Genomic DNA, 14,045 nt, shown 5'->3' with positions numbered 1-14,045 from the left:
CTCTCTCTCTCTCTCTCTCTCTCTCTCTCTCTCTCTCTCTCTCTCATCAAGAAATATAGGACTTTAGACCAGTGGTTCCCAAACTTTTTGTCTTCTGACCCACAAAATATCCATGGCAAAAACTTGTGACCCCAAATATTACTGGTCTGAGTACATGAACTTCGTTAATAACCCTAACCGCATAGTAACAATATTTTTATACACATTTGTCCATTTTAAATATACTAACCTCACACCTTTGTAACAACTAAAGCAAAATGTAATTAATTCAGAAAATCTTTTCAGGACCCCACCTTGATGTTTCGGGACCCCACTTTGGGTCCCGAACCCAACTTTGGGAAACACTACTTTAGACCACTGCTTTTATGCGCATGCGCATTAATATTTTTGGAATGTGTTAAAACCACATCGAACGCGTTCAGCCAATCACTACCAAATACTGAAACCACGTTTTACACACCCCAAACTTGATACAAGTGACCAATGAAAGGAACTGTCTGAGAACTTAGGCTTTTGGCGCGACTTGGGTCTGAGTCAGTCAACAAAGATGGAACCCAGAAACGATTTTTTGACAGTTTATATGCGCTGGTTGTGGAGCTTGTCAAACAAAAGAATAAATAAACGTTTTACGCTAGCTGACGTAAGTTAGCAGCTAGTCTAAAACTAGCTAATCAGGCTCGGGTTAGCTGACAGACTGAAGCACATTAATTGTTGATTTTTTTTAAAACAAAATAGCCAATAAAAGGAACAGGAGCAACAGAAAGCGATTAGCAACCTTTTACCGATTATTCTGTGGGAACTAAATGGTTCCTGATGAACATGCATCACCTAAGGCCTGACTTTACACTGCTGCCCCGCTCATATACTCACCTCGCTTAATCACGTGCATCATGCCGAAAGGTGTGATGTTTCTCGTAGGTAAAGGTGACAGCAGGTGCAAGTTTATCTTCAAAGTATACTACAATCCTCTCCCGCTCAGTTAGAAACTCCCGCTAACGTCGTATTTATACAGAAGCAGCAACCCAGGAAAAAAAACAACATGCGTGTGTTTGAGCCAATCGGCAGTAAGAAGGGGAGGGCTTTAATCTTTGGGAACCAATCACATCACAGCAGAGCAAAGCACACATCCTTTTTCCTGGCGGGACAAAAAGTAGGTTACCAAACCAGTTCTTTATTGTTTTGTTGAGTTCTGTACAAAACTCTTTGTATTTTAAAGTTCTTAAATGTAATTTCAAGAGTAAAAAACTCACATACGTTTACTACGGAAGAGCATTGCATTCACCAAATTAAAAAAAAACTTTAAAAATGGTCTAATTCAGGCATTTTTTTTATTAAGTTCTCAAAAAAAATAAAAAAATAGGGGTAGCATTAGGTTTGGTGTAGTTCTCTCCCTGATCGATAGGTGGCGATAACGCGCCAACCACGTGTCTTCCAGCTTTTTTAAACGGCATTGAAGAAGTAGTGCTATTAGAGTGTAAAGTAAATGTTTAAAAAGAAAAGAGTTATGAATTACATGGCTCAGACAGCGTGGCAAGTTTTCTTACGTGACGAATCTTGACGCTGTTTTTATTTTCATCGAATATCCTTGAACGAGTCGCTGCTAGGAAGCAGCGTCTCTACAGGACAAGCTGTCGACAGAAGAATGGACCCGTTTATCATCATCTATATCAGGTTAAACGCTTAGAAAAAAGGCCCTAAAAGTCGACCATGTCTTCAGAGACGTGTTCGCGGGTGGACACCAACCGGCAGGTTTCAGCGGCTAAAAATGGTTATGGATCGATATCGTTGAAGCAGATGTCACCGTGCTGGTTCCCCTCAGCTCTGCTGCTTCCTGTGTGAGCTTCCCTCCCCGCGGCAAGTCTTCGGTTTTGGACACGTAGCTGTTTGGATCAGGACTCGGTTCTTCAGCGGCCATGTCGAGGTCCGGTCGGCGGTACAAGCCCCTGCAGCAGAGCGGCAACGGCGGCGGCTTCTTCCCCGCTCGGTGTGACCGCGTGCGGATGCCCAGAGCCCGGGTGCTGCTGCTGTGCTTCCTCGGTGTCCTGGTGCTGGCGGCGGCGGTCCTCCGTGCTTACCTGCCCAACGACACGGCGGGCGCTCAGGTGAGCCGCGTGCCGGCTGCAGACCTGAGCAAAGACAGGGTAAGAGCTGGGACTGAGTGAACCCTTCAGTTCCACTTTAACACTGAATTTATTAGTGGGAAACACCCAAATATACACTTACTAATTAAGATAATTTGTGTTTCCTTCCCCACTGGTCATTCATTATTGTTGTTTTTATTATAGACATACAGAAAGATCTGTAACAGGCCTGATACATTCTCAAAATGAAAATTGTTTAAATGAAATATGTCATATGAGCATGTTTTTCCTGTTCTGCAATAACACTAGTTTCCCTTAAGCAAAAGCGAGATTATTGTCTTACCTTGTCTCTTGTCAGCAAAATATCTCAAGAACCACTTCACTGATTTTAAGGAAAATTTCAGGAAGTAACCACTGGATTTACATCTTCAGCTAATTAACTTTTCGAGTTAATCCACTTCAGATGCTAGCCCACATAAAAATGGTTGTACCTGTAACAGTTTTAAAGATATGGAGCTAAAATTTGATGTGGTAGTAGCTGAGAGTCATTCACAACACATACCCTGAGCATAGACCAAAAAGGTTATGATGCCATCCATTCTCGTCATAAGACGGTTTTAGGCGATAAGCATTTTACCCCCAAAAAATCAATTGAAAATACCATTTAGGTGCAAGGTTACTTTTCATTTTTTATATGTCCGACAAAAACGCTGATAATTTCGCTAAATCTCAGGTGTTGCTTTTCTTCCGCAGCTTTTATTTGTTCACTTTCTGTACACACCATTCTCAAGAAATACAAAAACAAGTTAGTCATCTCTCAATAAAAAAATAAAAACGAATAAGCATCCTCGGGGGATGACATGTTTGAACTTGGTAAACTTTGTTTTTTGTTGTTCTATCGTTTGTCTCAAATAGAAAAACCTTAAAGTAAACAGTTGTGACATGAAGAGGAAAAAGTGACAGGATTAGGAAACAATTATTCAAACAGGAAGTTGATTGTTTCTTAGTGTTTCCTGTGGAATTACAACCAGAGCTTAGTTCTGTTTTTAATTTCTCCACAATGTCATCAGCGGCCTTCTTGTTTCCTCTAGTCGTCCCACAAACCCAGCAAAGTCTCCGCGGCTCAGATCAGCCGTCTGGCCTCCCAGGTGGACGCGGCTCGCCTGTGGGAGACTCACCTGCGGCCGATCCTGATAGAGAGGCTCCCGGGGACGAAAGGCAGCCTGGCTGTGCAGCAGGTGTGTGTGAATATTTAAAGACTCCACTCTGATTTCATTGAACCTAATCTCGTCGTCTTCTATCTGCTCTGCTTGGCAGCACATCACCTCCACCCTGTCGTCGCTGTCTGCCGGCTGGGCCGTAGACCTGGACTCCTTTCGGTCGCCGACTCCTCGAGGTCAGGTCACCTTCACCAACGTCGTAGCGACTCTGGACCCCACGGCTCGGCGGAGGCTCCTCCTCGCCTGTCACTATGACTCGAAGGCCCTGCCTCCAGACCCGCGGGCCCCAGAGAGGGTGTTTCTGGGGGCCAGCGACTCGGCGGTGCCCTGTGCTATGATCCTGGAGCTGGTCACCTCGCTGGATGCACAGCTCAGGTCCTTCAAACTGCAGGTTGGTGTTTTCGTGCTTTAATCTGAGCTACGAGCTGAAGCTGTTTATATGGTGCTTTTTCTGTTTTTATCTCTGCTGAGTTGTAAAGATGGACGGTGTGCTGTTTTCCTCCTCACACTCCTGCTCATCGCTCTGCCTCTGAGGCTGCAGTAGAAACTGCTGACTCCTGCTCTGACTGCAGCAGTCATCTGTGTATAACACTATTTCTCCAGGGACTGTTATCACACACTGCGACAACACTGCAGAACACGACACTGACCTCAGCTGCTGTTTTTTTTTTTCCATTGAAGTTATTTTTATCTTACTTGTTTTGAGACACGTTTTGTTTCTTGCCCTCCCAGAGACTCCCAGTGACCCTTCAGCTGGTGTTTTTCGACGGCGAAGAGTCATTCGAGGAATGGACCGCCACAGACTCGCTGTACGGCTCTCGCCACCTGGCCGAGCTGATGGCGAGCACGCCTCACCCCACAGCGTCCTCACACACCACCCTGCTTCAGGCTGTGGTGAGGACACAGAGACAACTTTACGGTTTTTTACAACATTTAATCTCTTTGTGTCGACCCAAAGAGTTGAGACTTACATTAACTGGATGACGCTTTATGTTCGTGGCACTGAGATTTAAAGTGCCTGTGACACTTTAAATACAAAAACTCAAAGAAAACATCTTTATTTTTAAGAAACTTGGAAAACTACACAAGATTTTACCCATTTTTTTCACATAACTGGCATATTTTCTTTTGAACTCGGCTCAGCCAAAGTGAAACAGGAAGTGACATCCAAGGGGAACTCTTTAAGAAAAGAAACATTCTTGGTCTTTGTTTATTGAAACAATATTATTTGAACTCTGACTCTATCCCTCTCTTGTAAAAATTTAAAATAATCTAAAGAAACATGAGATTCTTCTCTACGGTCTGTGTTGTCAGCTGGTGTCGCTCTGCTTTGTTTACATGCCGTCATTCCCCATGACATCACTTCCTGTTACTTCACATGCAAATATCTCAACAACTGTTCATCTCAGTGACATGAGTTTTAATTTTATTTTTTGTAATTAATGATTAATGTTATCTTTCCAAAAACGTGTTCACATTTATTACAAAAAATGATATCTATGGCACTTTGACTCTAAATACCAAAAGAAGTCGATGTTTTACTTWAAAATCAAAACTCCAAACTCTGTCTGCTTTTGTAACTTGACTAAGTTTTCTTTTCAGGACCTCTTTGTGCTGCTGGACCTGCTCGGGGGTCCCAACCCGCTGATTGCAAATCACTTCGATAACACGGCGCGATGGTTCGACCGCCTAATCGCTGCAGGTATTCGCCATCTGTCCCTGTTATCCTAAATGTTTAAATCCTGCGCTGTCGTGTGCCCAAACTCTTCCCTCTCCTGTCACAGAGAAGAGGCTCCACCGGCAGGGTCTGCTGAAGTCCCACCCGTCAGAGCAGACGTACTTCAGGAAGGACGTTTACCTCGGACCTGTACAGGACGACCACATCCCCTTCCTTCACAAAGGTGAGCCGCAGCAGAAGTGATCGGAGACTCTTTCAGAAAAAAAAAACAGCTTCTAGGAGACAATAAGTACTTGAATTTGTTTATTTAACAAATATAACTGTTAGAGGCATAAAAAATGATTATACAGATTTATATGTTTTAGCTTTAATTTTTATTGTTAAAGTAAACAAGAGCTTAAGTAATATTATTGTGTAATTCAGCTTTTATTTTGAAAGTATTACTTCCCGTAGAGCCGTGATGCAAGTAAAAAAAATAGTTTTTTGACTGTGCTAGCCGTGTATTACTGGATATGATGATAAATATGTAGGAAAAGAGTCTTTCTTTTCCTAATTTTTCTTTCGTTCTTCTTTTTTTGTTTTGCATTTTGCTTGTTGACCATTTTGACATTTTTTCAGATAAAGGATATTTGTTAAATTCATGGTTTTGCACACGTCCTTTACTTTTCCAAGAGTGACACAAATAATGGATCTGCTGCCAGAACAGAAACTATTTTTTGTGTCTTCATTTATCACGTCTGTTATGTTTTGAAAAGATTGTAGAGCTTTAGTTCCAGCATCTTAAGAAATGAAATTGTAGAACTCAGTCTTCTACCACTAATCTATAGTCGTGCCGCAGAGTCAACAGGTCCAAGAGAGGAATCCAGACGTTTTTCTTTCTTTCTTTCAATAAAAAAAAAAAACATTCACATACTGTCATGGAAATCCTTATTTTTCCTAGACAGAAACACGAGATCCAAGAATAAAAAGTCAGTGAAAATGGTCAGTTGGATTTATTGCAATTTGCAAGACACACATCATGTCACACAGGGCATTGGTACAAAATGTGTGCCCCGAGGCTGTTTCAAATACACGCATTTATACAGAATATTATCAAGACAGACAATAAACATCTCCCTTGGTGCTAAAACTGGGCCAAGGAGAGAATGATGTTTGATAAACCAGCAGCAAGGATGATTACTTCTAACGGATATTGTCCTGATCTTAAAACACTTTGTCAGAGAGAAAACAGAAGATAAAAAGTAAAATCATAAAACATGATGACATTTAAAGGTAAGCAAAAAAGGTCACTTGACTCTTGGCCTGAGAAGAAATGTAGGACCTTCAAGGATAATTTATTTTTACAAGACACCACAAAACGATACAGCGACACTCTCCAGCTCCGTCCTATTATCACTCATGAATCTTGAACTCCTCCACAGAACAGCCACATTTAAAACTYTTGTATCAAAGGCAAACCACTGGCAACATATTCTACATTTATTTTTTTTAATGCAGCTAAGATTGTCAGTAAACTTTATGGAGAGACCTGAAGAAGACTTAATGATTTTATCTATACACTCATGATCTCAGTCATATGTTCTTCTCTGTAGGCGTCCCCGTGCTTCACATCATCGCCACGCCCTTCCCTCAGTTCTGGCACACGCTGGACGACACAGAGGAGAACATGCACCGTCCGACCGTAGAAAACCTCACTAAGATCATGGCTGTGTTTCTGGCTGAATACCTGGGTTTGTGAACAAAGGAACGATCCACAGACTGGTGGAACACACTAAGCAGGACAAACCAGATGTAAAGACTTGTTCCCTGTTGGGCTTTCCTCAGTCTGGAGTGAAGAATGAACCAGTGAAGTTGGACACTGGGTCTTATTTTAAAGTTCCTGACAGGAGCACCTGGAAATGTGAACAAACTTATTTTATTTTTTATTTGCTGTTGGTTCCGTGAAGATAAACCTTAGCCTTAATAATTGTTCACGCTGTTAACATGTTGAAGATGCACTTTACTTTCTTACAGGAAGACTTGTGATCAGCTGCAGTGCCAGGGACATCGTCACGATGTTTAACAAACGCTTTTACACAGTGTTTAAAGTCTACTGTGAATGATTTTATTTCTTTCTCTTTAGAGGTGGAGGTAAAGAAAAGGATGCATTACATATGGACATAATCACCAGCATAATCCCTTAAACAGATTAAGTGGTTTGTTTTAAAAGTCATTGTGTCACATGTGAATACAACATGTAGATCATCTGCAGGGCTTTATAAATTTAAACTGGCAACATGTTTACTGTTTTTTTTGTGTGTGTGTGTCTTGTTTTGGTGTCATGTCTTGGTACTCTGTTTTAATAAAAATAGCAGTGTGTCATCAATGAAGTGACAACCTAATGGCCTCCACACATGTGGTGTAAAGGAAAAGGTGGGTGGCAGAGGGGTGGAGGTGTCTGGTGGTGGTGGGGATGCGGGCTGCCAGGTGGAGAGCCTTCGTTGTCAGAGGAGAGGTAGGCTTCTCCTGAAGGTCCTCTGAGTGATGTGTGGAAAAATTGATGCAAGAAAAGAAAGAAAAACTTGTCATGGTTCACTTTAAACACAAGAGGGCGCTGTTACGCTTTGTAGCTGCATAATTCTGTGAAAGCCTTTGTTTCTGAATGTTCACCAGTGGTCTTATGTGTTACTTTTAACGCCTGGCTGGTAATGGTCTCTAGCATAAATAATCAACAAAAGCACATCTAAGTGAGAGACCAAGTCAATATTTATCATTTATTAACACCAGATTTATTACATTTTATTCTGACATGGTAAATCTGTAAGTTTGACATCCTGGAAATTCTGAACTGTGCACACAATGAGKAGGGGTGTGGTCAAAAACTGGTCCCTGTGAAGTTGTACCTACCAACTTTAATTTTGTTAACAGACTTTTTTTTCTGAATAAGTGGATCCTAAGGTGCATGAAAAAGCTAAGTAAATTGAATATTTAGGATACGTGTGGTAAACTCAGATAAAAGAAAACCCAATGGCACCCATGGACCAATTGATCATGGTGCTAGCGCAAGGGATCTATTTATTTTGTTTTTGATATAAAGCTAGCTCTGCATGCTCTCCTATTAACTTATTATTTCACTTAAGTAAAATTTTCCATGAATTGTGTTCAAATGTTTGTCTAATTTAAATGTTATGCTTCCAAATAATCACTAGCTACTTGTGTCCCTCCGCCTTCGGTCTCATCACTTTTATGAAGAAACCAACATTAATAAGTTGTACTTACAAAATACTGTCTCTAAATTGCTGAGATATATCAGTTTCAGAGCCAACGACTTGTTTTGTATCTGACCTGGTTACGTCCATAGCTCGGTCTCTCTGTCGGCGGTTCTTGAACCAGTTGCTGACCTGGGTGGAGGTGAGGCCAGTTGCGGCTGCGAGTTCCCGCTTCTCCCGGGTAGACGGATAAGGCTTCCGGTGGTACCACTCTCTCAATAAACTCCGAGATTTCTCCTGTTTATAGAGTTAAAAAAATTCAAAATAAGTTACATTTATATAGATATTATATTACAGTAAATAACCATTGTGTAAGGAGAATTTTTACGTGTGTGCTCGAAAAACCGAGGTACTTGAAGGCAACATGGATGGTGCACATCAATGTAGGCTACTTTTCCTGTTATTGTACCTGAATATTTACCTATTTTGCAGTCCTTTTAGTTTATATTTTCTGCCACAATTTCTGCACTACCTGATATACCTTACCTTGCAGGAAAAGTAATGTGCACATATAAATCTATAACACCAATTTAGACAAAGGTGGGCTGCAGAATGCAATGATTTGCACATCTCATGAGTCAATATTTAATTCACAGTAGGACGTATTAAACATATGTTTCAACTCAGAAATTGCATCATTGCAAGGAAAGAAAGGTAATTGTGAATTTTATGGCAGTAACATTGGTTGGGATGATGAAGGTCTAGAAGTGAATTTTATTAACAAAAGTATGAACATTTAGGTTCAGCTCATTAGGTTAATTGTTTACAGATTAGAGACAGGGTATAAAAAAAACATTCTAAAGGCTGAATCGCTTAAAAGTTGAGATGTTTGGAAAAAAAACTTGTGCAAAACCTGAACCTTTAAATACATTAATATCAGATTTTACTTTAAGCTTAACTTGATGAGTTTGTACCTTAAAGCAGTAACTGGTCTCCTCTCCATCCCAGATGGTGTGCGGTAAAGGAAACTTTCTCCTCACACGATACTTCCCCACGGCTCCCAGGGGCCGACCCCGCTGCCCCTCAGCCTCCATGTAGTGGGCTCTCAGCCAGAGCTGCTGCAGGAACGGGTGGCTACGTGGGGAGAAGGGGAAGCCCTCCAGTAGGGCGTAGAGGTCTGAGAAGCGCCCCTGGTGAAAGGCCACTGCAGCTTTAGCCTTCAACACACTCTCCAGCTCCCAAAGGCACGAAGAGGAGGAGGAAGGAGGGAGAGTGGAGAGGAAGCTGCAGAGTCGATCCATGTAACCACCTTGCAGAAGGACCTCGCACAYGCACACGACCTGCTCTGCTGTGAAGATCATCGCTGTGGGAGAAGAGATGAATGTGTAAAAACTTGATTTCACTTACGTTGGTTCATCTGAGAGCTGAAGCCTCTGTGCAGGATTCTGGATGAACAAAAACTAAGTGAACCTGCATGTGTTCTAGCACGACTTATCATCATACCCTGCCACAGGTAACCTGAGCCCATCAGGGTTATAACAACACACAAGAGATATCCCCCGTTCTCTTGTACAAACACATGCCGCTGCACCTTCCTACATATTTCTGAGCTTTGCTATTGTACAAACAGAAAACACAACTGAAGGTTTCATTGCCGGGAGAAAATAATGCATTTGAATTTGAATAAAATTTCAATGCCAAATWAGAGGCAAACTACCCGGATGATAAATGACTCGTCTAGAACAGTCCAGGTCTCTTACAACACATTGCAGGAGGAGGCTGAAAAACAACGCTGAGCCTAAATGTAAATGTAGTTTATTACAATATTGTGGAATATAAAAAATAGAATGCATTTGAATACAAAAACAAGAACCTTTAACGACAGACACAAACGATCCCTTTTTAAAAACAATTAAAACGATACAATATCTTTGGTACGTCTGGAGTCATATATGTGACAAACAGGACAATAAAAACACAAACGACATGCTACGAATAAATGTCAGGGTACAAATCAAAGCCTTAACAAGCTGTAATGTGAGCAATCTTTGGTACAAAATATGAAAAGGCTCTTTTTGCTTTCACCCTAACTCATGACTGAAAAAAGTTGGAACAAAAACAAAAAGCACATTGTATTTCAAAGTAGAGTTAGTGACCTCAAAATGGATTAAATAAGTTGCATCACTTTGTGACCTTAGGAAAAATTAATGTAAATTCCTATATGTGCGTTTTTAAACTAGAAACTGATTGGTACGTGCATTAAATAGATTAAAGGTACAAAAACAGACTAAAATACCATGAAATAAAATAAAAAAACAGGCTRCTACTGTAACTAGATGCAACACTGAAGTGTATTTTTGTGTACCACAAGTGGCCCAAACTACAGTGGTTTGCAAAAGTATTCATACCCCTTGAACTTTTMCATATTTTGTCACATTACAACCACAAACATAAATATATTTCACTGGAATTTAATGTGAAAGACCAACACAAAGTGGTATACAATTGTGAAGTGGAAGCAAAATTTTACATGAATCAAAACATTTTTTACAAATAAAAAACTGAAAAGTGCGACGTGCAAAAGTATTCAGCCCCCTTTTCCCTGAGTGCAACCAATTGCATTCAGAAGTTGCCTGATGACTGCTAATGACTCAAAAGGGTCCACCTGTGTGTAATCTAATCTCAGTACAAATACAGCTGCTCCGTGACGGCCTCAGATGTTGGTTAAGAGAATATTGGGGAGCAAACAGCATCATRAAGTCCAAAGAACACAGCAGACAGGTTAGGAATATGGTTTTGGAGAAGTTTAAAGCAGGCTTAGGTTATAAAAAGATTTCCCAAGCTTTGAACATCTCACGGAGCACTGTTCAATCCATCATCCGGAAATGGAAAGAGTATGGCACCACAGTAAACCTGCCAAGACAAGGCCGTCCACCTAAACTTACAGGCCGAACAAGGAGATCACTGATCAGAGAGGCAGCCAAGAGGCCCATGGTGACTCTGGATGAAATGCAGAGAGCCACAGCTCAGGTGGGGGAAACTGTCCACAGGACAACAATTAGTCGTGCACWACACAAATGTGGTCTTTATGGAAGAGTGGCAAGGAGAAAGCCATTGTTAAAAGAAAACCATAAGAAGTCCCGTTTGCAGTTTGCCAGAAGCCATGTTGAGGACACAGCAAACATGTGGAAGAAGGTGCTTTGGTCAGACGAGACCAAAATTGAACTTTTTGGCCACAATGCAAAACGCTATGTGTGGCGGAGAAAGAACACTGCACATCACTCTGAAAACACCATCCCCACTGTCAAATATGGTGGTGGCAGCATCATGCTCTGGGGGTGCTTCTCTTCAGCAGGGACCGGGAAGTTGGTCAAAGTTGATGGGAAGATGGATGGAGCCAAATACAGGGCAATCTTGGAAGAAAACCTGTTGGAGTCAGCAAAAGATTTGAGACTGGGGCGGAGGTTCACCTTCCAGCAGGACAACGACCCTAAACATAAAGCCAAAGCTACAATGGAGTGGTTTAAAAAAAAGAATATTCATGTGTTAGAATGGCCCAGTCAAAGTCCAGACCTAAACCCAATTGAGAATTTGTGGCAAGATCTCAAATCTGCTGTTCACAAACGCTCTCCATCCAATCTGACTGAGCTTGAGCTGTTTTGCAAGGAGGAATGGGCAAGAATTGCAGTCACTAGATGTGCAAAGCTGGTGGAGACATACCCTAAAAGACTTGCAGCTGTAATTGCAGCAAAAGGTGGCTCCACAAAGTATTGACTCAGGGGGGCTGAATAATTTTGCACATCGCACTTTTCAGTTTTTTATTTGTAAAAAATGTTTTGATTYATGTAAAATTTTGCTTCCACTTCACAATTGTATACCACTTTGTGTTGGTCTTTCACATTAAATTCCAGTGAAATATATTTATGTTTGTGGTWGTAATGTGACAAAATATGGAAAAGTTCAAGGGGTATGAATACTTTTGCAAACCACTGTAACTGCTGCCTGTGCCATGACAGTATATTATTTAGCGTTTAAATTCTGAAATGTGCGTCTCAGTTTCTGTCTTACGTTGTTGGCATTTCATGGAAACAAAACAAAAAAAAAACACGGAGCTTCAGAACAGACTAAGAGTCAAATCGCTGTCATATTAACATGGCAACGCAACGTAAACATATCATGAATAAAATGTGCAAATTATACACAAACACGAGCTCAAACGATTATGCAATCGAAATCATCACATTGTGTTTCACTGACAGAAATGTAAAAAAGTGAAGTGAGTTTAGAAAATTGGTTTTCTTGGAGAAATTAAATTTTTTATTTATTTACCCTTTTTTTTCAAATTTGGATGTACAAATAAGACACTTGTCAGTATGAATATACTGAGAATTTGGCTGCGTTTGATAATAAAAATGTAAATTCATAGTAAAAGTTTTAGTGTAATGCACTGCCTACGCTTCACTTCTTGTCCCCAAGAGTCCGGCTCTTTGACTCAGCATTATGTCCATAAAATAAAGATTAAAAAATGAGCTAAACCTGCATTGCATAGCATTGAAACCCTTTTATATCCTGTACAGTTTTTATAATAATGTTAAGAGGCTTTCTTGGTTGAAAACTGCAGGAAAGTTTTCACAAAGTTACGATGAAATGCAGTAAATCTGCTCGTTTCAAACCGGACTTCAGGAACTTTAATGTATTTCCAAAATAATGTTCCTCTTAAAGCAAAAAAAGGTAAAAGTTTAAGATACAACACAGGCTACTCTACTGCTCTTTTTATAAAGAAAATAATCTGTACTGTAGTCCTGGAGTGTTAAAGGGTAGCACATTCTGATCAGAAAAAGAGAACTAAAGTCTACAAAATTAACTGGTTTTCACACTGGTACCGTTTGCTCGATTGTCTTGTCTTCCAGCAAACAAACAAAAAAATACTCCAGATTTAGYCTACAGTCTTTAAAACTTCAAAGATGAGCTAAAACTCAGACCAATCCAGGCTAGACGCAAGTCACGTGAGGTAGGAATGCGCGATATRAACGATATACGGTAGAAACGATATAAATTTGTCCTATGATAGAGATCTGTAGTCTACCGGCCAACCGCGCAATACTTTTTGATGACGTAACCGGCTGGAGTCAAAACAGWGGAAGCGGGAAGCAGCCTGGCTGAGAGCGCAAATGATGAGGGGAAATAAACTTATACGGACCTGGTTCGGGTGTGCGAAAATGAACGCCGAACTGTTTACGTGACGGCGTGTCCTCCGGTCGGATGCCGACCAACCACACTGCCTGCAGCGGGAGGAGCGCGCGCCGCGGCATGTGTGAAGGGCTCGACACACGGGGGGCGACGTCGCTCGCTCTCCATTCATTTCCACGCAGCGAGGCGACTGTCAGTGCTCAGGTGGGACACACAATAATCAGTCTGGACCTCGTTTCTCCTGCGGTCGTGGCGCGACGACGCACAGCCGAATGAGAGCGCACTCCAAAGCGCGACTATGATTGTCACCCCGCCGGAGCGCGCACAGATTAAACACGTGGAGTGCAGAAAAAAAAAATCTGCAAAGTGTGTAGAAAGGAATAAACACAAGCAATTTGTTTTACCACCTTAAAACGAAGCTGCTGCTTCCAAACATAACATCCAATGGATGCAGATATCTATTAAATTAAAGTTATTGTGTGTGTGTGTGTGTGTGTGTGTGTGTGTGTGTGTGTGTGTGTGTGTGCAGAAAAAGTAATCTGCAAAGTGTGTAGAAAGGAATAAATACAAACAATTTGTTTTACCACCTTAAAACGAAGCAGGTGATTCCAAACATAACATCCAATGGATGCAGATATCTATTAAATTAAAGTTATTGTGTGTGTGTGTGTGTGTGTGTGTGTGTGTG

At 41.2% G+C, this 14,045-nt stretch overlaps 4 protein-coding genes across 4 annotated transcripts in view; 1 reads left to right on the top strand and 3 right to left on the bottom strand.

The window, feature by feature from the left end:
- LOC106527842 (ribonucleoside-diphosphate reductase large subunit) overlaps positions 1 to 995 on the bottom strand; it is a 4,206-nt gene extending 3,211 nt beyond the window's left edge. Inside the window, exon 1 of the mRNA XM_014022840.1 lies at positions 871 to 995. Coding sequence (XP_013878294.1) covers positions 871 to 892 — 22 coding nt within the window. The 5' untranslated portion in view covers positions 893 to 995. The remainder of the gene's footprint in view (positions 1 to 870) is intronic.
- six5 (SIX homeobox 5) overlaps positions 1 to 14,045 on the bottom strand; it is a gene marked incomplete in the record, with an annotated part of 31,096 nt that overhangs the window by 7,287 nt on the left and 9,764 nt on the right.
- qpctla (glutaminyl-peptide cyclotransferase-like a) lies at positions 1,222 to 7,360 on the top strand. The gene is made up of 7 exons (XM_014022841.1): positions 1,222 to 2,141; positions 3,173 to 3,319; positions 3,399 to 3,692; positions 4,034 to 4,195; positions 4,904 to 5,003; positions 5,086 to 5,202; positions 6,572 to 7,360. Exons 1-7 carry the CDS (start codon positions 1,914 to 1,916, stop codon positions 6,715 to 6,717), a joined length of 1,194 nt encoding a protein of 397 aa, XP_013878295.1. The 5' UTR covers positions 1,222 to 1,913; the 3' UTR covers positions 6,718 to 7,360.
- The window catches only part of six9 (SIX homeobox 9), an 8,333-nt gene continuing 1,192 nt past the window's right edge, over positions 6,905 to 14,045 (bottom strand). Inside the window, exons 2-4 of the mRNA XM_014022842.1 lie at positions 9,142 to 9,530; positions 8,304 to 8,464; positions 6,905 to 7,495 (exon numbers count right to left, since the gene is read on the bottom strand). Coding sequence (XP_013878296.1) covers positions 7,357 to 7,495; positions 8,304 to 8,464; positions 9,142 to 9,528 — 687 coding nt within the window. The 5' untranslated portion in view covers positions 9,529 to 9,530 and the 3' untranslated portion in view covers positions 6,905 to 7,356. The remainder of the gene's footprint in view (positions 7,496 to 8,303; positions 8,465 to 9,141; positions 9,531 to 14,045) is intronic.

This window comes from Austrofundulus limnaeus, unplaced genomic scaffold (assembly GCF_001266775.1).
Source record: "Austrofundulus limnaeus strain Quisiro unplaced genomic scaffold, Austrofundulus_limnaeus-1.0 Scaffold344, whole genome shotgun sequence".
Lineage (NCBI taxonomy): Eukaryota > Metazoa > Chordata > Actinopteri > Cyprinodontiformes > Rivulidae > Austrofundulus > Austrofundulus limnaeus.
The sequence above is the reverse complement of the archived record's forward strand: the minus strand, read 5'-3'. Positions and strand labels throughout refer to the sequence as shown.